Here is a 26560-nt window from a genome sequence, read left to right as displayed (position 1 = left end):
TTTCAGATTCTGAGGCGCTGGGAGAGAGTCCTTTGGAAGTCGATGGGGAAAACGAACGTGCATTTTGTGTGCTGTGGGTAGACTCAGGAGACAATGTTGGTGACGACCCATCTGCTGTGGTTATGTTTGAAGTGGATTCTTCTGGGAAAGATGTGTTTCCTTTTCCATAACCACTGGAAGTAGTCAAGGTCTCACTGGGACCTGAGACAGCAGGGCTGGTAGATGCCTCTCCAGGACTTGAAGAAGCTGAAAAAGTTGCAGTATCCGTTGCAGGGGAGGTGTCCGAAGGAGCTGTCGATTGAGAAGTTTCAGAAATAGCTGTATACCGACTTGACTGCTGTGCGGGAGCCGTGGCTGTCAGCTCTGAAAGTGCCGATGTGGGAGAGACTTCAGTGGGGCCGGATGGGGAAGCAGGGCTTCCAGTTTCTGCGCTATAAGAAGAGTCAGTAGCAAGTGTCGGTGGGGAAAAGTCTTTGGTGGTTGTGGAAAAAGGGGATCCTTGAGAAAGAGAAGTAGTGATTTCTCCAGAAGGACTAGGGAAGGGAAGAGATTCACCGGGACTTGGTGTGCTTGCAGGCCTTCCTTCGTCTCCGGTAGAGGAGGTGCTAGATGAATCTGTGGGTTGGGAAGAAAGGAGAACGGGGCTGTTAAGTGTGGACGTCTCGGCGAATGTGATGGCTGTCTGTCCTGCGACAGCTGAGCTGGTAAATGACTCTTCAGGGCTTGCAGGGGATGCTGAACTCTGACTGGCTGTGGTTTGGGAAACAACAGAAGAAACCGTCGATTCGTACAGATCGGCAATGGTAGCGTAGACAGCTGGAGCCTCTGTGAGAGTTGTGGTTGTTGTCTCAGATTCCGAGGTTCTGGGAGAGAGTCCTTTGGGTGTCGCTGGGGAAGAAGAACTTGCATTTTCCGTGGCGTGCTTAGAGTCAGGAGAGAATGTTGGTGATGAACCGTCTGCTGTGGCTGTGTGGGAAGTGGATTCTTCTGGGAAAGATGTGTTTCCGTTTTCATAATCACTGGAAGGACTCAAGGTCTCACTGGGACCTGAGACAGCAGCATTGGTAGATGCCTCTCCAGGACTTGAAGAGGCTCCAAAAGTCTCATTGTCCCTTGTTTGGGAGGTCTCAGAAGGAGCCGTTGATGCGGAAGTGTCATAAATGGCTGTATACCGAGTTGACTGCTGTGTGAGAGCCGTAGCTGTTGACTCTGAAAACTCGGAGGTTGGAGAGACTTCACTGGGGCCGGATGGGGAAGCAGGCCTTGCAGTTTCTGCGCTATAAGAAGAGTCAGTAGCAAGTGTCGGTGTGGAAAAGTCTTTGGTGGTTGTGGAAGAAGTGGGTCCTTGAGAAAGAGAAGTCGTGATTTGTCCAGAGGGACCAGAAGAGGGAAGAGATTCACCGGGGCTTGATGTGCTTGCAGACCTTCCATCATCTACGGTAGACGAGGTGCTAGATGAATCTACAGGTTGAGAAGAAAGGAAAACGGGGCCGTGATGTGTAGATGTCTCGGCGAATGTAGTGGCTGTCTGTCTTGAGACAGCTGAGCTGGTAAATGATTCTCCAGGGCTTGCAGGGGATGGTGAACTCTCACTGCCTGTGGTGTGGGAAAGAATAGAAGAAAGCGTTGCCCGGTACAGATCTGAAATGGTGGTATAGACAGTTGGAGCCTCTATGAGAGTTGTGGTTTTTCTTTCAGAATCCGAGGCGCTGGGAGAGAGTCCTTTGGGAGTCGATGGGGAAAAAGAACTTGCATTTTGTGTGCTGTGGGTAGACTCAGGAGACAATGTCGGTGGTGAACCGTCTGCTGTGGTTAAGTAGGAAGTGGATTCTTCTGGGAAAGAGGTGTTTCCTTTTCCGGAATCACTGGAAGTAGTCGAGGTCTCCCTGGGACCTGAGACAGCAGGGTTGGTAAACGCCTCTCTGTGACTTGAAGTAGCTGAAAGAGTCCCTGTGTCCGTTGTATGGGAGGTGTCAGAAACAGCCGTTGATTCAGAAGTGCCAGAAATGGCTGTATAATGAGTGGGCTGCTGTGTGAGAGTCGTGGCTGTCAGCTCTGAAAGCGCCGAGGTAGGAAAGACTTTAGTGGGGCCGGATGGGGAAACAGGCCTCGCCTTTTTTGTGCTATAAGAAGAGTCAGTAGCGAGTGTTGGTGTGGAAACGTCTTTGGTGCTTGTGGAAGACGTGGATCCTTGAGAAAGAGAAGTAGTGATTTGTCCAGAAGGACCAGAAGAGGGAAGAGATTCACCGGGACTTGACGTGCTTGCAGGCCTTCCATTATCTATGGTAGACAAGGTGCTAGATGAATCTACGGGTTGAGAAGGAAGGAAAACGGGGCCGTGATGTGTAGATGTCTCGGCAAATGTAGTGGCTGTCTGTCTTGAGACAGCTGAGCTGGTAAATGATTCTCCAGGGCTTGCAGGGGATGGTGAACTCTCACTGCCTGTGGTTTGGGAAAGAATAGAAGAAAGCATTGCTTGGTACAGATCAGAAATGGAGGTGTAGACAGTTGGAGCCTCTATGAGAGTTGTGGTTTTTCTTTCAGAATCCGAGGCGCTGGGAGAGAGTCCTTTGGGAGTCGATGGGGAAAAAGAACTTGCATTTTGTGTGCTGTGGGTAGACTCAGGAGACAATGTCGGTGGTGAACTGTCTGCTGCGGTTAAGTAGGAAGTGGATTCTTCTGGGAAAGAGGTGTTTCCTTTTCCGGAATCACTGGAAGTAGTCGAGGTCTCCCTGGGACCTGAGTCAGCAGGGTTGGTAAACGCCTCTCCGTGACTTGAAGTAGCTGAAAGAGTCCCAGTGTCGGTTGTATGGGGGGTGTCAGAAGCACCTGTTGATTCCGAAGTGTGAGAAATGGGTGTATACCTAGTTGAATGCTGTGTGAGAGTCGTGGCTATGGGCTCTGAAAGCGTTGAGGTGGGAGAGACTTTACTGGGGCCGAATGCGGAAGCAGGCCTTTCAGTTTCTGCACTATAAGGAGAGTCAGCAGCAAGTATCGGTGTGGAAAAGTCTTTGGTGCTTGTGGAAAAAGGGGATCCTTGAGAAACAGAAGTAGTGATTTTTCCAGATGGACCAGAAGAGGGAAGAGATTCACCGGGACTTGGTGTGCTTTCAGGCCTTCCATCGTCTTTGGTAGACAGGGTGCTAGATGAATCTGTGGGTTGAGAAGAAAGGAAAACGGGGCTGTGATGTGTGGACGTCTCAGCGAATGTAGTGGCTGTCCGTCCTGAGATGGCTGAGCTGGTAAATGACTCTGCAGAGCTTACAGGGGATGCTGAACTCTCACCTCCAGTGGTTTGGGAAACAACAGAAGAAACCGTTGATATGTACAGATCAGGAATGGTGGTGTAGAGAGTTGGGGCCTCTATGAGAATTGTGGTTGTTCTTTCAGCTTCTGAGGCGCTGGGAGAGAGTCCTTTGGAAGTCGTTGGGGAAAGAGAACTTGCATTTTGTGTGCTGTGGGTAGACTCAGGAGAGAATATTGGTGATGAGCCATCTGCCGTGGTTATGTAGGTGGTGGATTCTTCTGGGAAAGATGTGTTGTTTCCTTTTCCATAATCAGGGGAAGCAGTCAAGGTCTCACTGGGACCTGAGACAGAAGGGCTGCTAGATGCCTGTCCAGGACTTGAAGTAGCTGAAAAAGTCCCTGTGCCCGTTTTATGGGAGGTGTCAGAAGGAGCCGATGATTCAGAAGTGTTAGAAATGGCTATATACCGAGTTGATTGCTGTGTGAGAATTGTGGTTGTCGACTCAGGAAGCGCCGAGGTTGGAGAGACTTTACTGGGGCCGGATGGGGAAGCAGACCTTTCAGTTTCTGAGGTATAAGAAGTGTCACTAGCAATTGTTGGTGGGGAAAAGTGTTTGGTGGTTGTGGAAAAAGGGGATCCTTGAGAAAGAGATGTAGTGATTTCCCCAGAAGGACCAGAAGATGGAAGAGATTCACTGGGACCTGGTGTGCTTTCAGGCCATCCATTGTCTTTGGTAGAGGAGGTTCTAGATGAATCTATGGGTTGAGAAGAAAGGAAAACAGGGTTGTTATATATGGACATCTCGGCGAATGATTTCGCTGTCTGTCCTGAGACAGCTCTGCTGGGGAATGACTCCTCAGGGCTTGCACGGGATGCTGAAATATCAGTGCCTGTGGTATGGGAAACAACATAAGAATATCTTGATTCATGCAGATCGGAAATGTTGGTATAGACAGTTGTAGCCTCTGTGAGAGCTGAAGTTATTCTTTCAGAATTCAAAGCTGTGGTAGAGTTTTTTGGGACTGTATGTGGAGGAAGGACTTGTACTTTCTGTGATGTGGGTAGTCTCAGTAGAAAATGTTTGTGGTGAACCCTCTGCTATGGTTATATAGAAAGTGATTTCTTCTGGGGAAGTTGTGGGCCTTTGTCCATTCTTATTGGAAGTAGTAACTGACTCTCCTGGGCTTCTTATAGCAGGGCTCAGGAGACATAGCGAGATAGAGAGAGAGTTGTAACACCGGAGATGGTGCAAGACAGCAAGAAGCATTTGCAGAGAAAAGGCTACAGTAGAACCAGGAGATTGGTGTGAGACAGCTCACTGGGCTTCCCAGCTCTCAGAGCAAGGGGTTACCATGGGTGTACAGACCCCCAGAGAAAGATAGCTGAGCACCTTTGGGCAAGAGGCTTCCTGGCAGAGCGGGGTGCCTCTGGGCACTTGTCGATGGAGCTAGGTTTGTCGACCCATAGAGTTAGAGATCTGAGCACCTTCCAGCAGAGGCTTACTGGCAGAGTGGTCTGCCTTCACGCACTTACCGGCGAACTAAATAGCTTTGTAACACTTCCCAAAGTAGGGCAGAGGCTGGGCCGAGGGGCTGAGGGGCTGAGGGCCAGCGAGAGGCCTGAGAGGCTGAAAGGCTGATTAGAGGCTGTCCTGATAGAAGAACTGTATCCTGAGTCATCCCTGATCTTGAATTATAACCTGTTACTTCCTTCATAAACCCCATAACTGTGAGGATGATCTGTGAGTTCTGTGTGACTATTTCAATGAATTATCAAACCCATCAGAGAAGTAGAGAGTGCTGTGAGAGGGACGGCTAGTGTCAGAACTGGTAAAATGGTTGGAGGGTGGAGGTATATCTGACCTCTGTTTCATAGGAATCACCTTTGGGCTGATGCTGATGGTGATTCTCTCTCCCCCTCATGAAGTTAGAGGAGGTCAGATGCCCCCACCACACCATTTTTACAGGTGTAGATGTTGAAGCCTCTGTGAGAGTTGCGCCTATTTGTTCAGAATCCACAACAGTGGCAGAGAGCTCACTGTGGCTTTTGGGGGATTTGTATTTTCTGTGTTGTAGGAAGAGTTAGTGGCAAATGTTTGTAAGGAGACTTCCTTGATGGTTGTGTAGAAAGTGGATCCTTGAGGAAAAGATATGGTCGTTTTTCTATAACCACCAGAAGTAATAAAGGATTCACCAGGACATGAGACAGCCTTGAAAAGACTGAAGAACTCCCAATGCCTGTGGTATGGGAGGTGTCAAAAGAAACTGTTGATTCAGACACATCAGAAATTGTGGTATACCCTGTAGGTTTCTCTGTGAGAGTTATAGTTGTTGGTTCAGAAACCACCAAGGTGCTAGAGACTTCGCTGGGGCTTGATGGGAAACGAGGACTTGGTTTTCTGTGTATAGGAAGAGTCAGTGGCAAATGTCAGTGTGGAAAACATCTGAGTTGATAGTGTAGAAAGTGGATCCTTGAACAAAATATGTGGTCATTGGTCCATAACCAGTAGAAGTGATAATGGATTCACTAGGGCTTGGTGTGGAAGCAGAAAATCCTCCTTTTTGCTAGAGGAGGTTCTAGATGAATCTCTGGGTTCAGAAGAATTAGAGATGGTGCTATGATCTGTGGATTTTTTGGTGAATGTATTGGTTGTCTGTTCTGAAATAGCTGGGCTAGAAAATGCCTTTTCAGGGCTCGAAGGGGCTGCAGAACTCCCAAAGTCTGTGGTATGGGAGGCATCAGAAAAGATTGTTGATTCAGACATGTTATACATAGTAGTATGGACAGTTGTCTCTTCTGTGGGAGTTGTGGTTTTAGAAAAATCAGAGACTGTGGTGTGATCTGTGGATTTCTCATTGAACATAGTGTTCATCTGTCCTGAGGTGTCAAAAGAATCAGGAGAAGTCAGAAATGATGGTATAGACAATTGATTCCCTCTCTGTTCTCTTTCTACAGCTACATTCACATAAAGCTCAGCCACCCAGCCTAGAATACGACCACCTCCACCTAGCTCTCCTGTGGCCCTCACAACCTGCCCAGGTGAGCTTCGCCTCCACCTTGGGTCCCACAGCCCTCCCTGGGCAATAGCTGTCTAGCAGTAAGAGTGCCCCTGGGACTATAGTGCTTATTCTATCTTTGATCCTCTATGTAAATTAGAACATGTGACTGCACTGGTTGGACTCCATTTTCCTATCTGTAAAATAGAACTATAATTCCTGCCTTCTCTTCACCCTTCTTAGGAGGTGAATAAAATCACATATGGAAAGAATCTTTGCAACAATAGTGCCATAAACCTAGAGATTATTAAGAATTCTAAAGTATGGTGTATAAGGGAATTCTTTGATAGGGCGGGGCATGGGGCTTATTGTCCAAAACACCCTTGACCCCTCCTATCAGTCCCTACCCCTCCCTAAAAATGCCTGGAGCTGCAGCTCTCATCTGTCAGGAAGGCCACCCTCATCTACTGGCAGAGGGAACCATGGAGGCCATCAGGGCAGAGGCACCCTCCACCATCTCAGACAGCCCCATTTTTAAAAAACTTTTATTGTGCTTTAAGTGAAAGTTTACAAATCAAGTCAGTCTCTCATACAAAAATTTGTATACACCTTGCTATATACTCCTAGTTGCTCTCCCCCTAATGAGACAGCACACTCCTTCCCTCCATTTTCTATTTTTGTGTCCATTTGGCCAGCTTATGACTCCCTCTCCCCTCTCATCTCCCCTCCAGACAGGAGCTGTCCACATAGTCTCATGTGTCTACTTCATCCAAGAAGCTCACTCTTCACCAGTATCCTTTTTTATCCCTTAGTCCAGTCCAATCCCTGCCTGAAGAGTTGGCTTTGGGAATGGTTCCTGTCTTGAGCTAACAGGTCTGGGGACCATGACCTCCGGGGTCCTTCTAGTCTTAGTCACACCATTAAGTCTGGTCTTTTTACAAGAATCTGAGGTCTGCATCCCACTGCTCTCCTGCTCCTTCAGGGGTTCTCTGTTGTGTTCCCTGTCAGGGCAGTCATCAGTTGTAGCCGGGTGCCATCTAGTTCTTCTGCCAGACATCCCTATTTTTACAGAGTTCTGAAAGAGACAGAACAATCTCAAGAACTGGACCAAGACTGGAGGTCAGGGCAGGGTTTGAACAGTTAGTCAAGAGTTAGTCCACTCCACGGTTCTGAATCTCTGGCTTTGCAGTCTATGATCAGAACATCAGAAGGACAGCACTATCAAATCGTTGAACAATGCAGTTCAGGTCAAAGGTGCAATAATGCCTAAGATTTTGAAAATTCTAAATTAATGGAAAAAATTTCAAAGATTGTGTTTTAAGTCAATAGATATGTTTGGTTTTTACCCAATCCTCTTGCCTACAAGTTAGGTTTTGTCTGATTGAGCCTGGTGGAAATGGAAAGGCTGAGCTCAGAAAGCTGCGAAGTGTAGAGGTGGGGCGTCTCCAGAGTTGTAAGAGGAGAGGCAGAGAGCGAACACATGAGGGCTCTGGTCAACCCAAAGCACAGGGTGGCAGGGCTTGAAGGAAACCCAGGCCTGGCAGTAGGACCTCAGGATTATGGTCCTTTCCTCAGGCTACCTTCTTCTCTTGTTCTTTCTTTCCTTGAGCATGGGACCACTCTCTCCTTCTGGCCTCTGAGGGCACCTCACCCCTTGGAAGCCTCGCAATCCTTAGCGTCTATGCCTTTAAGAAAAACTTGTTGCTGCTGAGTTGACTCATAGCAATCCTAAAGGACAGAGTAGAACTTCCCTAGAGTGTTTCCGAGGAGCACCCTGCTGTGGATTCGAACTGCTGACCTTTAGGTTAGCAGTGATAGCTCTTAACCACTATGTCACCAGGGTTTCCTCTATACCTTTGGGCACTCGCAAAAAAAGGCACTTCTCAGCTCTCCAGCCCACCAGTTAATGCTTTCATTCAACAAGCAATTACTGTGAACTCTGTGACTGCCAGGTCCATTGCAGACCTTGTGGACCAAAAACAAATCAGTCCCCAACCCCTTGTTGGAGCTCATGGACTCCGCCTTCCCCAATGCAATGAGGGGTAGTAGAGGCCTCTATGAAGGTAGTGGGAGTCAGAATGGGGAACAGTCCATCTGCCTTTCTTTGGAGGAAGGCTTCAAGGAGGAGATAATAAGTAAACTGTCTTTTCCCCCTTTTTCTTCCTTAAAAAGAAGGCGTTTTGGGGGCTTACTCATTAAAAATTTTATAGAGCTTTAAAGTTATAAAAGTAAAATGTTTGTTGTTACAAGTCAAACAATGAAAAGGTGTATAAAGACAGTTTATGGTCTCCCAACTAAATCATGAAAAATGAACAGGGGTGGGAAGAGGTGGCAATGATTGGCTGCCTATCAAATTCCCACACTTGCCCCATCACAGGGCCTGTTACAATTGCAGCTCAGTGATTATTTATGTAATTAAATGTGAAATGTAATGCAATGCAAAGTAAATGCAACATCTTTCTTCCTCTAGGCTGGAAGGCTTCATGAGAGCAAAGACCACTTCCACCCTGTGCAGCCTGACGCACAATAGGTATTTCTTAAGTTAATAAGTAAATGAACACTGAGAACTTTACCAGAAGCTTTCTCTTAGGTCTTTAATTTAATAGTCACAACGACTCTGTGAGATAGATATCAATATTTGTTTTACACATGAATTGAGATTCTGAGGGTAAACACTTTCCAAGGTTACCCAGCTAGTAAAATTAGAATTCAAACACAACCTGAAGCCAGCTTTTACTTGTAACAGAAAGAAAAGTTTTATTGTGTAGAGAAAGGCAGCCTGTGGGGGGCGGGGAGGGGAAGGGGGGTGTAAGAGTGACTTTGGAGTAACTGCAGGTTTAGGATGAAGTAGTGCTAAGGGGGATCGAGGCAGAGGGGAGCTGGTAGGCTGGGTGTGAGTTCAGCCTGGAGAAGGGATTTGGGCCTACCCTGAGCAGCAGTGAAGAATGTTCAGAAAAAGGCCACGATCCCAACTGTGCCATAGAAACAGTGCCCTAGAGGCCTTTTGAAGGGGCAGAGAGGGCCAGCAGCAGGGAGACTGATGGAGAAGCCTGCAGTGACATGGTGAGCCATGGGGGCACCCAGCTAAGGCCAGGACACTTGCTGGAATGGAGCAGGGGATTCTGGGTATACCTTCTCTCTTTTGTCTTTATTCCTGGATTTGAAGCAATTTACTCTATTTTGTTGCTATTCAGTCTGTCCCTCATCACCCACATCTCCACTATAGTTGCCCTCTCAGGTCACCACAAGTAGAAATCCCTGGTCATCTCATCCTCCTTCTTGAATCCCTCATCTCCTTCAGTTACCTAAACACCACCACCTCCTAATTGTCCTTTTCCCTTCTCCTTGGCTCCTGCTGCTCTTTCCTGATCACTGTCTAAATGGGGGCCCCATGCTGAAGGCTTTGGCTCAGTCACACACCCTATTGTTTGGGCAGGCAACCTCCTCCATGCCCAAGGCTTTCACTGGCTCCTGTGAGGGACATGGCCACAATGTCCTGATTAGTGTAGTGCCCTGAGTGAGGAAACTGAGACCTCTTCTAGCCTGGGATTCTGGTGGCAACAATGTTCCCAAGGGATGTGGCAGAGCAGGTGAAGCTGGCCTTGCCAAGATCAATCCTCAAGGCCAGAAATGCTGTGCTGGGAAGCTAGGTAAAGGAAAAGCACAGCTGTGCTCCAAAGAGATGCAAGTGGACTTGAGCCCATGAAAAGAAGGGAGGAAATAAACTTTACCAGTAAGCAAAGAAGTTCAACACAAAACAAGATACTGTTTGTTTTTACCTAACAAATTGCCCCCAATATGTTGTTAGATGATAATAATACCTAGCATTGGTGAGGGTGTGGAAAAGAGTTTGTTCTTGGATGGTGCTGATGAATGTTAACTTGGTCTCAGATTTCTAAAGAATAATTTGAAAACATGCAATAAGGACCATAGAGATAGTCATACCCTTTTAGTTATTCCATTTCTAGTTATTGATCCTAAAAAAGTAACTCAATGCAGATTAAAAAAATTATACAAGAATGTGTATTACATCATTATTTATTATAGAGAAAATTGGGGTAAACATGCCCAAGAATAAGGGACTAGTTAGATGACTGGTATTCCATCCATACAATGGAATATTAGCTACCCATTTAAATATAAATTGCCTACACACCACATAGAATAAATCTAAATGCATATACAGAAATAGATAATGTTAACAATGTTTATCTGAGGTAAAGTAGAACTTTCTTCCTTCTATTTGTTTATATTTTCTAAATGTCCTACAACAAATCTGTTATAATTTTAAAAACACACATGGAAACAATCCCAGTGTCCATCAACAGATGAATGGATAAGCAAAATATGCTATACACATACAATGGACTATTACTCAGCCATAAAGAGAAATGAGGTTCTATGACATGGATGAACCTTGTCCTGACTGAAATAAGTCAGACACAAAAAGGACAAATACTATATGATCCCACTTACATGAAATATCTAGAACAGGCAAATGCATAGAGACAAAAATGTATTAATGGCATCAATGATTACTAGGGGCTGGGAGGAAGGGGAAAATGAGGAGTTATTGCTGCAGGGGCACCGAATGTAGGGTGCGGGAAAACATTTAAAAATGGAGACTGGTGATGGTTGCCCAACATGGTGAATATAATTAATGTCACTGAACTGTACTGTTAAAAATGGTTAAAAAGGCAAATGTTTTGTTATATATATTTTACCACACACACAAAAAAAAACAATAAGTGTATGCACTTAAAACATATGTACTTAAAAAAGGTACAGTATATACAGCACCACCTACTGGAGAACTCAGGAAAAATCGCTCACTGTTAATGATTCCCAAGCTGGGATTCCCCAGACCGTTGTAGTTAAAACACTTAAAAATTATATATATTTACCTGTGTTATAGCCACACAGGTTATCAAAGATACTAGTTCTTTTATTAACGAGTAAAGTAAAGTTTGGTACTTTCTCATCCTGCTTATAGTTTTTATTGCTTCTTTTAATATATGTATTGTCCTGTGGTATATATAGCAACCATTTACTTTTTCAGCCTCTGGGGTTTATTGGGAAGCTGCTGCACCACTGGAGTGCGTGCTGCCACAGGCAGGGGCCTTCATGACTGTTTGAAATGGGAGGAACGGGTGTGTGCCGAAAATTACTGTTTTTACAGGGTATTGTATGAGGTGTCTGAATTTTGGGTAGGAAAAATAGAATAGACCAATAGGGACCAATAGACCCCAGTGGGGACTCTGGGGTATCCTTAATGGTACTTTATATGTATACCACTAAACACTTAACGTAGGCTTGTGGGAGGGGGCAAGAAAAAAAAAAAATCCGTGCTACCTACCAAAAATTCAGACACTCTCAATGATTCAGCGTGCTTCCCTTAAAGAAAACACATGGTATCAACAGAAAATTCAAAGCAGAAAATAATTGGGTCACAAAAATGCTAGAAAAGACTCTAATTAAAGCATTTCCCATGGTGGTGGTGGTGAATTCTTGGGGAAAAGAACTAGAAGACACCTCTGTGACAAGAAGCCTGAAGACCTCCACTAAGCTACAAGACTGTCCCTTCCCACCACCTCCAAAACACATTTCAGTTAGTGGTGGAATAGGTCAGCGGAACCAGCAGGAGCAGCCTCAAAGGGGCAGCAGCTATGTTGCCAGGCCCAGAGGGGTTTGGAGTGGGAGGCCCTGGTGTGCCTCCAGGATCAGCCTCTAAACAGCTGTGTGATCTGTACAATCCAATTTAACCCATCTAAATTTCCATTGGAAACCCTGGTGGCGTAGTGGTTAAGTGCTATGGCTGCTAACCAAAGGGTCGGCAGTTCAAATCCGCCAGGCGCTCCTTGGAAACTCTATGGGGCAGTCCTACTCTGTCCTATAGGGTCGCTATGAGTGAGAATTGACTCGACGGCACTGGGTTTGGTTTGGTTTTGGAAACTTCCATTTGCTCCTGTAAAATGGGGATAAATAATACCTGCCTGATCACCCTGCTCAATCAAGAATCCTCTACAAGAGAAGCACTGTGGGGGCCCTGGGTTGAGCTTCAGTCACACAGTCCTGGGTGTGCTTTCAGCCCCGCAACTCATGAGCTCGGTGTCTTGGGCCTGTCTCCTTCCTAGGAGTCATTCCTATCTGGCCAAGTTAAGGTAGAGGATGAGACAGGGCTGGGGATACCTTTGTCTTTTCCCTCCCTCCTGCACATACATATGGGGCGTGCAGGGCTTTCTGACTTCTCAGCTCTAACAAGTAGTGCCCCCCTCCTCTTCTCCCTGCCCATTTCCCTCCCGGAAGTGAGAGCCATTTTGTTGCTGCCAAATCACCGTGTAGTGGGTTGAATCGTGTCCCTGAGAAAGATACGTCCGAGTCCTAACCCTCGGCACCTGAGAACGTGAACTTATTTGGAAATAGAGGCTTTGCAAATGTAATCAATCCGAGATGAGATCATCCTGGATTAGCATGGAACTTAAATCCAATAATTGGTTTCCTTAGAAGGAGGGGATTTGACTATAGGGTCGCTATGAGTCAGAATCGACTCGATGGCAATGGGTTTGGTTTGGTTTGGTTTTGACACACAAACCCAGGGAAGAAGGCCATGTGAAGACACGGGCAGAGATCACAATGATGCAGCCACAAGCCAAGGAACACCAGGAGCCATCAGAAGTTGAAAGAGTTAGGGAAGAATTCTCCCCTAGAGCCTTAGGAAGGAGCGTGACCCTGACGACACTTTGATTGTGGATTTCTGCCCTCCAGAACCATGAGAGAATAAATTTTTCTGTTGTTTTAAGCTACCAAATTTGTGGTAATCTGTTGTAGCAGCTGTAGGAAACTAGTATACCTGGGCACCCCCAGCTACAGCAAGTGGTAAAGAAGATGGGTTCTGGAGCCAGATGGCTTGGATTCAAATCCTGACTACTTCACTTGATGGCTGTGTGACCTTGAGCAAGTTACTTAACATCTCTGTGCCTGTTTCCCCATGTATTAGACAGAAATCAGTAACAGCACCTTCTTCCCAGGGTTGTGAAAATTAAATGAGATAATAAATAGATTCTGTCTAGAACAATGTAAGCCTTTGAACACTGGCATTTTTTATTATTAATATAATACCCAGACTACAGAGTCAGTGTGGCTTCCCCACTTTGCTGTACCGCAGGGACCGTTTTTATAAATATTCCAGTTCTCTCTATAGAGAGAAAACTGGCTTTATCAGTTCTGGATATGTCTAAGGAGCCTTGCCAGGCAAACATTTCTCACGGCGCCAGAGGAGTTCTTGGGGGAAAAGTACTAGAAGGCACCTCTGTGATAAGAAGCCTGAAGACCGCCACTGACCTATGAGGCTGTCCCTTCCTACCACCTTGTGGTGGAATAGATCAGCAGTGGTTAAGTGCTTGGCTGCTGCTAACCAAAAGGTTAGCGGTTTGAACCCATCAACCACTCTGTGGGAGAAAGATGTGGCAGTCTGCCTCCATAAACATTACAGCCTTTAAAACACTACGGGGCAATTCTACGCTGTCCTATAGGGTTGCTATGAGTCAGAATCAACTTGATGGCAAGAGGCTTGGGTGTACTGCTCCTTAACAGTCCCAAGTTCAAATGCCACTTCTCCCTGCAGCCTCCCCAGTCACCCCAGAAGGAAGTGGCCTCTGAGGCCTCCTTTGTCTTCCTCCAGCCCTTTGTCCCTCTCATAGCTCGGGCACCATTTTTTTGAATTGCGGTTCTTTCTGTACAGTTCTCATCTCATTAACTCTCCTATAAACTGGTTGATTCATTCTGCCTAATCAGAACCCAGCACCTGCCCAAGCTAAGTCAACCCTTGGGTGTTTGCTGAATGAGTAAGTTTACTACTCTGTGTATAAAAGAGCAGTTCCTTTTAACTGCTCTAAATTTACATCACACAAGTTTCAAAGGTTGCCTCTGTCTATTGTGGACATGACTGTTCTCACCTTAACCACATTCTTCATGATTTTATAGACGTTGAACATTTCTCCCTTCCGCCTTCACCTTTCTACGCTAAAGAGCTCTCACCCCTTCTGCCCGAGGCAGGACCCTGCCCAGGACCTCTGTCATAAACTTCCCCATCCTGCCATTCCAAGGAGCTTTGCTCACCACCTCGACCTTACTGTGGACACTTTGGAACTTCATGTACCCAAATCAGGACACGGGTTCCAAACCTCACTTTGATGCCCCCAGCATTTTGAGCTTACAACCCTGCAGCACACAGAGAGTATAGAATTCTCAATTTTGTCCCTATATTCCTATTCTCTACCTGAGCCCCAGGTCTCAGGACAGCTCCACCTAGAAACTCTATTGTTGGAGTTGTTAGCTGCCATGGAGTCCACCCAACTCATGGAGACCCCATGCACAACAGAACGAAATACTGCCTAGGAAGAAAGGCCTGGTGATTTACTTCTGAAAGTCATCCAGTAAGAACCCTATGGATCACAATGGTCTGATCCAAAACCCCTCATGGGGATGCAGTAGGACCAGGCAGCGTTTCATTGTTTATAGGGTCGCCTTGAGTCTGTGGCCCACTTGAGGGTAACTAACAACAACAATAACAATGTAAGATCTTTGAGGCCAGGAAACATGTTTTATAAATCTTGAAAACTGGCACAGTGATCAGCAGGCACATAGTAGATGTTTAATAAAGGTTTATGTGTTCTTTTATTGGTACCTACTAGTTACTAGGATTTCATTTTACTTGGATCCACAATCAACAGCCATGGAAGCAGCAGTCAAGAAATCAAAAGACGCATTGCATCGGGCAAATCTGCTGCAAAGGACCTCTTCAAAGTGTTGAAGAGCAAAGATATCACCCTGAAGACTAAGGTGCGCCTGGCCCAAGCCATGGTATTTTCAATAGCATCATATGCATGTGAAAGCTGAACAATGAATAAGGAAGATCGAAAAAGAGTTGACGCCTTTGAATTGTGGTGCTGGTGAAGAATATTGAATGTACCATGGACTGTCAAAAGAACGAACAAATCTGTCTTAGAAGAAGTACAGCCAGAATGTTCCTTAGAAGCAAGGATGGCGAGACTGCGTCTTACATACTTTGGACATGTTGTCAGGAGGGATCAGTCCCTGGAGAAGGACATCATGCTTGGCAGAGTACAGGGTCAGCAGGAAAGAGGAAGACCCTCAACGAGGTGGATTGACACAGTGGCTGCAACAAGGAGCTCAAGCATAACAACGACTGTAAGGATGGCACAGGACCAGGCAGTGTTTCATTCTATTGTGCATAGGGTCGCTATGAGTCAGAACCAACTCGACAGCACCTAACAACAACAACAACAACAACAACAACAACAGTTACTAGGAACTGGATGACATGCTGGGAGACGGGGGCTAATAACCCTACCGTATGGGACAGAATGGGTGTTTTCTAATCTACAGCCCTATTTTCGTCCTAGTGAGGGGGCCTGGTCCCTAGGAGTCAGATATACAGGTGAGCTGTTACCCGCCTCACAACTGCTGACACCTCATCACCTCTGTCTCACCAGTCCCTTGCTCCACCAGCCTCATTTCTCTGAGATCACGAGTCTCCCTACCATTTGGGCCATGTTTCTCACCTCCCTACCCCTGCCCCAGCCCCCACGATGAACTGCATCCCCACCAAATCAAAAAATTCAAGAGACCAAGGGCCTGAGGGCGTTGAGGGCAGAGCCTGGGAGGGAACAGAAGACATAACTTTTAGAGGATAGAGAATCTGAGGACAGACTCTCTGGGGGAGGCGTTCGATAACCTGGAGAGAGATGCTGAATAAGAAAAGGGGAGACTGGATTTGGAGCAGGGTGGTCAGGAGGCAGGAGGGGTTTCCCAGCCTCAGCCTGGGCTGTCTGGCTCCAGAGATGCCGGCTGTTTCCTGCCCTCGGTGACCACCTCCCACCCCGGAGCAGGACCTAGGTTGGGCAGGGAGGAAAGGCAGGTGTGTAGGGGTGCACCTCTTGTGGCAGGAAGATAAGTGCACTGCTACAAGAGGTCATTGCAGGCCTGGCTGTCCTCTCAGGGGGATTGGAGGTGCTTGCTGCCTCCATGGGACTCTGAACTTGGCCATCCCCAGACACCCCGTACTAACACGTTTTCCCACCGAACTTCACCCTCTGCCTGGCACACACTTCCTCACCTTCCAAGCAGACCTATGGATACCCTCCTTCCCCTGCACATTTGTGTGCACATTTTTCTACCTTCTCCCAATGCTTGCTTGTCCGAAACCTCACAGGGAACTGGAGTACCCAGAGAAAGGTCTAGATTGGAAAGTAAGTAAAACTGCAGATGCCACTGAAATCTCCGACCTGACATGGAACTCTCCCTGGGGAACCCAGGATAATGGGGGCGGGGGAGTTTAAGAGGGCTGAGGTCCTCCAATTTGGGGGAGCCCCCACAACCCAGTGTCAGATGAGTGACGGCCGGTCCCTGATGAGTGCTCATCCTCTCAGAGTCTCAATTTCTGCATATTTCCACCTTCTTACACAATCATCCTTGTGAGAATCAAATGAGCCACCCACTGAGAAATGGCACTGTAAACAACAGAGCTCCCAGTGCCTGAGGTTGGGGCCCTCTGGGCATATTCAGACCTTCCAGGTCCCTCAAATGGCCCAACTTCCTGGCCTTGGCCTTCCTGACTGCTCTCTTCACTTATACTGTTGTTGCTGTGTACAGTCATGTCCATTTCCACTCATAGTGACCGTATACAACAGCCCCATAGGGTTTCCTAGGCTGTAATCTTTACGGGTCAATTCTGGCTCATATCGACTCAACGGCAATGGGTAATCTTTACCAGAGCAGATCTCCGGGTCTTTTCTCCCAAGCAGCCAGGAGCAGCTGGTGAGTTCAAACTGCAGACCTTTCGGTTAGTAGCTGAGCACTTAACCATTGCGCCATCAGGGTTCCTTCACAATGTCTCTAAATCCACCCAAGTCATCACCTCCAGCCCTTGCCCCACTCTCCAGCAACCCTGGACAACCTATATCACTTCCCCAGCATGTCTGGGATGGGAAGGTCTGTCAGGGCATGGCAGGCAGAGTTGGGGCCTCAGTTCCCAACTTGGATCTCAGAACTTGCTGGGTGGGTTATCAGAGTCCCAGCCCGTCCCCCCTGGCTACTCACCACCCTTCCCCTGCCCACCCCCTGGGTCCTTCAACTCAAGGTCTCCCTGTTTCTCCTGGAGCTTCACCTAGCGACCCCAACTCGCTTCATCCCAGCACCCACCTGCCCACTCCTTCCCTGCAGCGCATCCCTGCTCTAGGGAGTCAGAAAGCCTGCTCTGCCTCAGGGAGCCCACAGTGGCTTCCCACACAAAAGGCTATGACCAGGTGCCACAAGAACCCCAAGGCCTGTGTCCACCCCTCAGCCCTTCACCCATTTATAACTAGGGGCTCTCCCAGGGTGCCTGTGCCTCTTCCAAGTCAAGGGGAAAGCATGTGGAAGCTCCATGACTCCCCTCTCCGCAGGGGAGCTGGCAGTCTATGCAATGCCTCCCTCCAAGAGGTAGAAAGACTGCCCTCTGGGCAGATGCAGCCCAACAGAGACCAGCTGTCCAGGTGAGGAAAAGGCCCCTCTTCCTGCTGGGAAACCAGGAGGGCAGAGGGGCTGGGATTTCAGCCCCCACAGACTCTCAGGCAGCCAGGCACCTTCATGCAGGCCAACCACCCCAAACCACAAGCTGTGCCTCTTCTGTACCTGCAGGTCCCCAGGACAACTCCATCAGCACCCCCAAAGGCAGGATGAAGTCACACATGGGTCCCAGCCATTTGGCAACCCCCTGCCCCAGAAAGGGAAGGAGAATGGGAGGAAGATAGGAGAAGGGAAGCCAGCCACCTGCTGCCCAGCCAGGGACCACCAGGGAGTAGGGGGTAGCAGGGCCTCACTCACCCTCTACAGCACTGATGGGTGCCCAGAGCAGGAGAGCCAGCAGCAGGGCACAGATGGCCGGCATCTCCTGGGGAGTGGGCCCTGATGGCAGTGTCTTCGCTTGTCAGGGGGGACTAAAAAGTGAGCGCTTCCCAGGAAGAAGTCAGCTTTTAAAAGGGGGAAGACAGCACCTGGCCCAGGATGGGGTGTGGTGATGGGGATAGCTGGGTGGTGCAGGGGTGACCAAAGACAGTTGGCCAAAGGGAAGCTGGTCGCTCCTCCTCCCCTCTCAGTGAAGGGTCTTTTCAACAAAGCCACAGTCCCATAGGTGGGGCAGGGCCAGAGGGAGGGACCGGAGATTGATTGGAGATGTGAGAGTCAGAAGTTTGCTAAGAGACCAGGGTCACAAAATGCCAGGGAGAGGTTGACTATGGAGCTAGAAGTGTGGGAACCCTGGTAGGGGCAGCCAGCAGTAGGCAGAGCTAAGGACCCCAAGTGGTACCTCCAGCCCTGCCCCCAGGGGCCCTCCTTTCTTCAGCCTTCTTCCCCATTGCCCCCACTCAGGTACAACTTCCTAATCACCAGTCCCCTCCCCAAGGCCCTAGCCCCCTGTCCTGCTCCTGGGTGGGGCCCCCGTTCACACTTGAGGCTTTATGGTCTTGGTCTCCACCCCTGGCCAGAATCAGGGGGAGACGAGGCCACTGCAAGCCCCTTTCTGCCCAGGACATAGGTGCCAGGAGTGTTACCCAAACCTCCACCCAAAGAACCTCACTCTGTCAGCCAAGGGGTCAAATGATTTCAAACCATCCTCAACCCTGGTCAGGCCTGGCCTCCCACTGGATCAGAAATAAAAGGACCCAAGCCCCAGGCACAGGCAGGTGTGTGTGTGGGTGTGAACTTGGGACCCTGCTTTGGGAGGCTGAAGGTCTTTGGAGAGGCAGCTTCACCCATCCCTGCAACCAGCAGTTGACTCAGACAGACCAAGCCAGTGCCACCCCATCTCCCTGACCCAACTCTCAGGGCCCCATCCCTAAGATCCCATTGTTGAAGAAAGGCACAGGTGACAAATTCTATAGGAACCTCACCTGCTGCTGGCCGTACCCCCACCCACTGCCTAACAAAATGGAACCCCCATCTTTGTGTTCATTACCAGGACAGTCATGGACCTCTGAGGGCTTCTTAGACTCTTTCCTTCCCCAGGGGGAGAAATGGATGTGCCCTAGGCTCTCCTACATGGGCTCTCCCACCCCCACCCCCGACCAAGTAGAGACAGCCACAGGGGATGACACACAGCAAAAAGAATAACACACACCATTACTTTTACAATAAATGCTATATTGTTTGCAGCAGAAAATTGGAGACTCATTGACTTCCTGTCCCCAAACCAGATATTCCTGCCAAAGGAGGTTGAGGGCTCCTGGGCTCAGAGGTTACTGCAGGCATGGGGTGCCACCAGGGAGAGAAAAGGAGCAGGGAATTGGGGAGGGGCTGGGAAGGAGGAGGTAGGGCAATAAGGGAGGGGAGGGACCATGAGGGGAAGGAAGAAGGTGGGGCTGAGGACATTTCCCTACCTCGGGGCCCACTTTCCCTCATCCTTGGGGACCTTAGGAAACCCCCAACCCCACCCCCCACCTGGGATCAAGGGCAGTCAGCTACCTGAGAAGACCTTGGGAGTGAGAGGAGGGGATGAATGCCAAGAATGAGGGGATCAGAGCCTGGGGAGTGCCAGCTGGGGGATCCTAAGAAGCAGAGGGTCTCTGTCCTAGCTAGGGATAGGGGTGTGGGTGGAGGAGGGAGGAATTATGACTGGAGTACTGGGATGGGAGAAGGAAAGATTCAGAGCTGAGGGTACAAGGATGGAGAAAGGGGAAAATATGGAAACCGGAGGAGATGTGGGGCTGGGGCTGGGAGGAGAGATTTAAGGAATGGGTCAGGAGGGAGAGAAGGTTTGAGGAAAGGGAGCAAGGGGTGCAGCAAGGAGTTATGTGAGAAAGGACTAGGATGGGATGGGGCTGCGGGCTGGCTAGAGGTGTGGAGTGAGCATCCTGCAGGAAGGATGCAAAGAGGAAAACAGGGACTAAAGCCTGACAGCAGGGGAAGGGCGCAGGACTGGGGCTCAGGAGGGACAATATGAGCAGAAGGACTGAGACAGGAGGCTGGATTGGGACAGAGAACCGACCGAGTCCATCTTCTGGTTCTTTCAGTAATGCATAAAGTATCAGGACAAGTGTGTTATATCCATTTTACAGGTGATGAAACCAAAGTTTGGAGAAATTAACTGACTTGCCCAAGGTCCTACAGTGGAAGAGCCTAGATGTGAATTGGGTCTCCAGATGGGTTTCAGCAAAGTTGGGAGGAGGGGGTCCAAAGGAAAGTCTAATTTTGCCCAAGGACCCCAGAAGCCCAAGCTGCACAAGTCCTTGGGTCATCTCTGGAGATGGGCAAGGTGCAGATGGTTCCCTCTTGCTGTCCTGGGGCAGGGTGGAGCCCTGGTGAAAAGGGCTCATGCAGAGGTGAAGGCCACCTCAGGCCTCTGGATCTGCACCTGCCAGAGAGCAGATGTGAAAGGGGAGTGACAGTAAGTGGACAACCCTGCTTGGGCTGGATGGGAGGTCACTGCCTCTGGGTCCTAACCCAGCCCCTGCCCCCGGGTGGAGGTGGCGGGGGAGAGAATCTGGAACTGGGGGAGTTCCTTAGCATCCTCCCTTTTGCCCCCCTCACGTTCACATTGGTGTCCACGTTCTCCAACGCCAACTGGAAGTTTTCTTCCTTGACTAGAAAGGAATGGAGGGGAAGGGGTAGGAAAAGTGAGGAGGTCAGGTCTCAAAAGGCTCCTGTGCCTCTCGGCTGCCCTGCAGGGATCGCTTGCGCAGGAGGAGCGCTGAAGCGCCAACAGAAACTCCCTCCCACTGGGTAGGTGCCCGTCCTGGGCTCGGAAGCCCACAGACTCCTGCTCCCCAGGAGGCAGGCTCACCTATTCTGTCGTCCTCGAAGCCCAAATTTGAAAAAGTGCCTCTAGTGTTCTCATCCCAGATCTCTGCCCACTTCCTGTCCTCGGTCCAGGACCTGGGTCGGAGCCCCGCGAGGTCAGGTCAGGACAGCCATTCCGGGACTCCCGCGCCGCCCTCCCCTCCAGGTCCCCAGCGCTCTCACCCGCTACGGGAGCCGCCCCTGCTCCGGGAGCGCGCAACGAAGACGCCCAGCGCGAGCAGCAGCAGGAGCAGCAGCGCCGCGGCGCCCGCCAGGCCCCCGACCAGCGCCCTCCAGTGGATAGCCACCTCGCAGCGCGGGCCTGAGAACCAGTGCGTGTCCGAGGAGAAGCAGCTGGAGGGTGGGGGTAACAGACGGTTACCACCACCCAGGTCCAGGTCCAGTCGCGCTGGGCCCCCTGCGGTGCAGGTGGGTGGGCCGATTCCACTCTAAGGCGACCCGGCAGATGGGGCGGGGTGGGCGGGGCCTCGGGGCGGGGCTAAGGGTGGGCGGGGCTCCGCGTGTGGACCCAGCCTCACCGGCACGCGGGACCGCTCTTCTCCAGAAAGCACTGGCCCTGGTGACAGTCGATGGCGCCTTCCACACCCGACGTGCACTTGGTGACGCAGCGGAGCCGGTTCGCCTCAACCAAGGGGAAGTAGAAATCCTCGTAGTCCTTGGCAGCGGCGCGGCGGCAGATGGCTGGGGGTTTGGGTAGGGGGTTGCTGAGAGGCAGGGACCCTACCTCATCTACTCAGGGCCTGCTTATAAAAAATAGTGACACTGAAAATGGATGGGGAGGACTACATTTCCGAGGGTGGGGCTTTGTGGGGTAGACGCTGGGATTAGGTTAGGGGAGGCAGGCCCAGGCCCTCAGTCTCTCCTCACCTTCCCTGCTCAGTTGAAAGCTTCTAACAAAGGCCAGAGGCAGCCCTGGGCCACATCACTGCCTTTCAACAGGGTCTCTGCTGCCTTCCCAGGGAATCTCAACGGGCAGATGTCCCTGGTGGGAGGTGCCCTGGCCTGCTGGGCTACTCAGCACTTTGCTGCACACTCACCTTCTGGAGTCAGATCCGTCCTGCTGTTGTTGTTCACCTTGATGGAGTCAGGCTTAAAACACAGAGCTGGGAAGACAGGAGTACAGGCACAGACAGAATGGAGGGGAGAGAAAGGGGTAAGGCCAGGGATGCAAAGTAGGCTCAGGAGTGGGGGCAGAGAGGGCTCTGTCTGAATGGGCGACATGAAGTTACCATGGGGGACAACTCCTTTTCCCTCCCTCAGCTCCTTGGAATAATCAGGGGTTGCTAGCCACCGTGGAAACAGGGAGCATAACTGTCAGGGGGGCTCTTCCCCAGTACCCAGAATCTGGTGAGCCCATCCTCACCCCCACCCTTGACCCAGCTGGGTGTGGACCTGTGGCTCTTCTCTCCACCTGCTTGAGGTACCACAGGGCTGCCACCTGAGCCCAGAATGCCCCCTGCCTGAGCTGGAGCAGGCTGGGTAGTGGCTCTGAGCCCAGCGCCCTCCACCAGCCCCAGGCCCTTCCACTCACTGTCTTCCCCACAGCTGGCCCCCTCCTGGCTGGCATTCTGGAGCTCCTCCTTCAGCGCCATCTTCACCTTCTCATACTCGCTCTCCAGCTGGAGGCTGAAGGGCAACTCCAACAGGACCAGATAGTCTACCACGATGCTGCCATTTCTGAGGGCATTGGTGGGAGGGAGTCTTAGAGAGTGCAGAGACTTGGGGCAGATAGATCCTTGGAGGGGCAATTCCAGGAAACCAGAAGTGCAAAGAAGGGACATGGAGGGGCAGAGACAATGAGTTGGAATGCCACAGGCATCCTTTTCGGGAGAGGCTGGCAGCACCCTAGACTTTGTCAGCCTAGGAAGACCAGAGGAATGATTCACATTCTCTTTCTATTGCAGAAAGCCATCACCAAATCAGACCCTCGCAGGTTCTCTGCCCCTCTCCTGCTGACTCACTCAGCAGACCAGGTGCCAGCCAGACAGGGGCCAAGTCAACAATCTGGGCACCAGGGCTCCCACCAACCCTCATGCACACTTTAATCTCTCTGCATGTGCCCATGCAATTTCCCACCATCCAACATGCTTGAAGGGGGGGTGGCAACCGTCTTTAGAAATGGCCCCAGGAAATTACCACAAAGATCCCGCATGGTCTGATTCCCTTTTGATTCTCTCCATCCCTCTATTTATGAAATCTAATGACTCCAAAACCAGGGGGTGGATTCTCTGGCCTTTTCTTCAAGCCTCTTCCCACATCCCCGATGCCATCACACCTCTGACACATCCCTAGAAGGGTCTCCTACCTTAGGGCCAGGATCTCCACACTCCGGAACTCCTGCACATTTCGGTAAACGATCTTCATCTGAAATACCAAGGAAACCCAGGCTCGTATCTAAACATCTAGACCTGAGGGCATCCAGGGTCCCAAGCTCAGCTCCAGGGAAAGACCTAAGCCTTAAGGTCAGCTCCAACCTCCCACCTCACCTGATTCTGGAAGGCAGTGCTGAATTCCCTGTAGGCCTGGGAAGTGTTGTCATTGAGGTCGGTGGAGAACTCCTGGTCCACAGACACCTCCATGCCCACTGCAGCATCCACAGTGTCTGCACACAGCATGTCCTGCTCTGGTCACTTCACTGTTCCTGTCTGAGTTCACCCCCACCCAGAGGCACCTCCCTCTGCCCTCTGCATGTTCCCTGAAGACGGACTAAACAGTAGGAAGGGAACAGGTAGAAATTCTGGGATGCATCATACTGAGACGAGGGAGTGAATGGAAGTCAGGATGCTTCCTGGTCGGCAGAATGATGGCCACAAAGATGCCTATGTCCTAATCCCTGGGATCTGAGAATGTGTTATATTATATAGCAAGGGGAAATCACAGTTCCAGGTGGACTTTAGGCTGCTAGTCAGCTGACCTTAATATTGGAAAATTATCCTGGATTATCTAGATGGGCCCAATGTAATCACAAGGGTCCTTAAAAGTGGAAGAAGACAGACAGACAAGATCAGAGCCAGTCATAGGATGATGTGACTATGGAAAAAAGGCACAGAGAGATGCAGCGATGCAGGCTTTGAAGACTGAGAAAAGAGAGCTTTGAGACAAGGAATGCAGGCAGCCTCTAGAAGCTGGAAAGGGAAAGAAAGTAGATTCTTCCCTAACCCATTGCTGTCAGAGCAATTCCAATTCATGGTCACTATACCTGTTATACAGTAGAATGGCTCCAGAGGGTTTTCTTGGCTGTAATTTTTATGGAAGCAAATCACTAGTCCTTTCTTTCATGGTACCACTGGGTAGGTTCGAACTGCCAACATTTAGGTTAGCAGCTGATCAAAAACCAGTCGTAATATTCAGGGACCAATCCTCTCCTGGAGCGTCCAGAGGAAATGCAGCCCTGCCAAGAACCTAATTTATCCCAGTGAGACCCACGTTGGACTCCTAACCTATAAAACTGTAAGATCATAGATTTGTGTGGTTTAGGCTGCTAAGTTTGTGGTAGTTTGTTACAGCAAAAACTGGAAACTAATGCATCCCCAAGCAGGCCAGACCAGAAGGATATCCCAGGAAGGACTGTGGTCCCAGCCACCTTCTAGAGGTGAACATAGAGAAGAGGCATGTTATGGAGTACAGAGGAGATAGGAGAGAAGGCACAGAGGGACTTGGGTTGGGATGGAGAGATTGAACAAAACGGTATGCATGCGTGAAGGCCAGCTGCAGGCTGGGCCCAAGGAGAGTTAGTGGGGCACCTGGGAAAGGGTGCAGAGGGCAAGGCTCTAGCAACTCACCCAGTTCCAACTCTTCAACAGGGAACTCGCAAAGGGGGCCATAAAAGGTGTTGGTGCACAGGCACTTGAGGCCATCCCATTTGCCCCCATTCTGGCACTTGTTGTCCAAGACGTTACAGCGCTCACCAGAGAATCCCAAGGGGCAGAGGCACTGACCTTGGTCCCAGGTCCCACCATTGTCACAAGAGCCTGGGCAGCACAGAAAAAAAGGGAAGTTCGAGGTAGCATCTGACCTTGATGGCACAGGAATTTAGCAGAGGAAGGTGGGGGGAGTACAGAAAGGAAGAAAGTCCAACCTGGGGTGGTGGTCATCCTTGACCGTGTAGTCATCTGAGTAGTGGTCGAAGTAGGTGATGTACGGGTGGTGGGAGGCAGGGTGGTGGCCACTGATGTTTCTGAAGTCTCCTTGATGGGCGGGGTGGTTGCAGAGTTGGTGCTCATCCAGGTCTTACTGGTGGGCCTTTGTGTGCTCAACAAATTGGAGGTAATGGGTGTGGTCGTTGTGAGGATAGAATTAGGAGGCCGGCTAGTGGGGTAAGGCATTGAAGTAGAAGCATCCACATGTGTAGGAAGGAGAGTTCTCGGACTGGCTGAACTAGGAGAGGTGGCCATCTCCATAGTAGGGCAGAATGTTGATAATGGAATGGTGGCACTAGAAGGTATATTGGAATTCATTTCAGTGCATGGAGTAGTGGATGATGAAGAGACTGTGGTAATTGATATAAATTCTGGACATGGTGTTGTAGAAGTAATAATAGAAAAGGGGGTTGTTTCAGTAAGAGTACTTGTGAGAGAAGAGGTTGCTGAAGATGTTCTTGTAGTTAGAAACGAAGAGAGAGTAGGAAAAGTGGTGACAGCAGAAGAAATTGTATTTTCTGTACTTGAGATATGTGGCGAGGAAAGAAAAGAGCTAGTGGTGGCAGTAAGCACTGTAACTGCGTTGGGAGGAGATAGAGAAGAGGACATTGCTTCTGTGGATGTTGAAGCAGGAGTGATGTTGGTAAAAGATGTAGTTACTTCATTTGTGGAAGTAATCCCTACAGTCACACCTTCTGTAGGAGACGCACTTGAGGATGTGGGAGAAGTACCCAATATGGGAATTGAGACAGATGTTTTAAGAGTAGAAAGGGATGTGCTTGGAAAACTAGATGATGAAAACATGGAACTGAAGTCACTCAATGTACTGGTGGTAGGAGTGGCAGGGGTAGTGAAAGCTGTCTTTCCAAGGGTATAGGTGGTAGGGATAGGAGATTTTACAGTCCTCGTACTAAATGTAGACAGTGTTGAAGCTGAGACGGCAGAGGTAATGGGAATGGATGTAGTGAGGGAAAGTGTAGGAGTGTTTTCTGTACTTGGGGGTGAAGCGATCATCGTGGGCTTTGTGGAAGATGATGTGATAAAACTGAATGTTGTGTCTGTGTTTGGGTGAGTGGAGGAAGATGGAAGGATATTTGTAGGAGCATTGGATGTCCTGCTAACAGTGTGCATTGAGGTGATGCCTCTCGTACTAAGTGTACCAGCGGTAACGGTTGATGATGTTTTTGTAGTCATGCCAGTACTAACAGATGATGGAGGTATATTAGTTGATGTCCCCTCAGTAACAGGGGTAACTGCAGGCGAGATGATTGCCAAAGTGGATGTGCTGTCCGTGGAGAGAGTGTGTGTGGAAGTGACAGCTG

The 26560-nt window shown here is 49.6% G+C and overlaps 2 protein-coding genes across 2 annotated transcripts in view; both read right to left on the bottom strand.

The window, feature by feature from the left end:
- The window catches only part of LOC135232894 (mucin-12-like), a 75241-nt gene extending 57048 nt beyond the window's left edge, over positions 1-18193 (bottom strand). The window contains exon 1 of the mRNA XM_064294812.1: positions 18130-18193. Within this exon, the coding sequence (XP_064150882.1) occupies positions 18130-18193 (64 nt within the window). The remainder of the gene's footprint in view (positions 1-18129) is intronic.
- A 2418-nt stretch (positions 18194-20611) lies between these two features.
- Positions 20612-26252, bottom strand: LOC135232893 (mucin-3A-like). Its single transcript, XM_064294811.1, has 11 exons — positions 26234-26252; positions 25158-25286; positions 24882-25070; positions 23586-23701; positions 23405-23463; positions 22631-22776; positions 22137-22202; positions 21618-21780; positions 21083-21174; positions 20830-20882; positions 20612-20653 (listed from the first exon to the last, which is right to left on the bottom strand). The coding sequence occupies exons 1-11, from the start codon at positions 26250-26252 to the stop codon at positions 20612-20614; spliced, it is 1074 nt and encodes a 357-aa protein (XP_064150881.1).
- Between the last annotated feature and the right edge of the window lie 308 nt (positions 26253-26560).

This window comes from Loxodonta africana, chromosome 12, assembly GCF_030014295.1.
Source record: "Loxodonta africana isolate mLoxAfr1 chromosome 12, mLoxAfr1.hap2, whole genome shotgun sequence".
Classification (NCBI taxonomy): domain Eukaryota; kingdom Metazoa; phylum Chordata; class Mammalia; order Proboscidea; family Elephantidae; genus Loxodonta; species Loxodonta africana.
The sequence above is the reverse complement of the archived record's forward strand: the minus strand, read 5'-3'. Positions and strand labels throughout refer to the sequence as shown.

Coding starts and splice junctions, on each gene's coding strand:
- LOC135232893 (XM_064294811.1), bottom strand. Junction 23,464..23,585: donor GCACTGCCTTCCAGAATCAG/GTGAGGTGGGAG, acceptor TTGGTATTTCAG/ATGAAGATCGTTTACCGAAA. Junction 21,175..21,617: donor AAGAGCGGTCCCGCGTGCCG/GTGAGGCTGGGT, acceptor GCTCCGACCCAG/GTCCTGGACCGAGGACAGGA.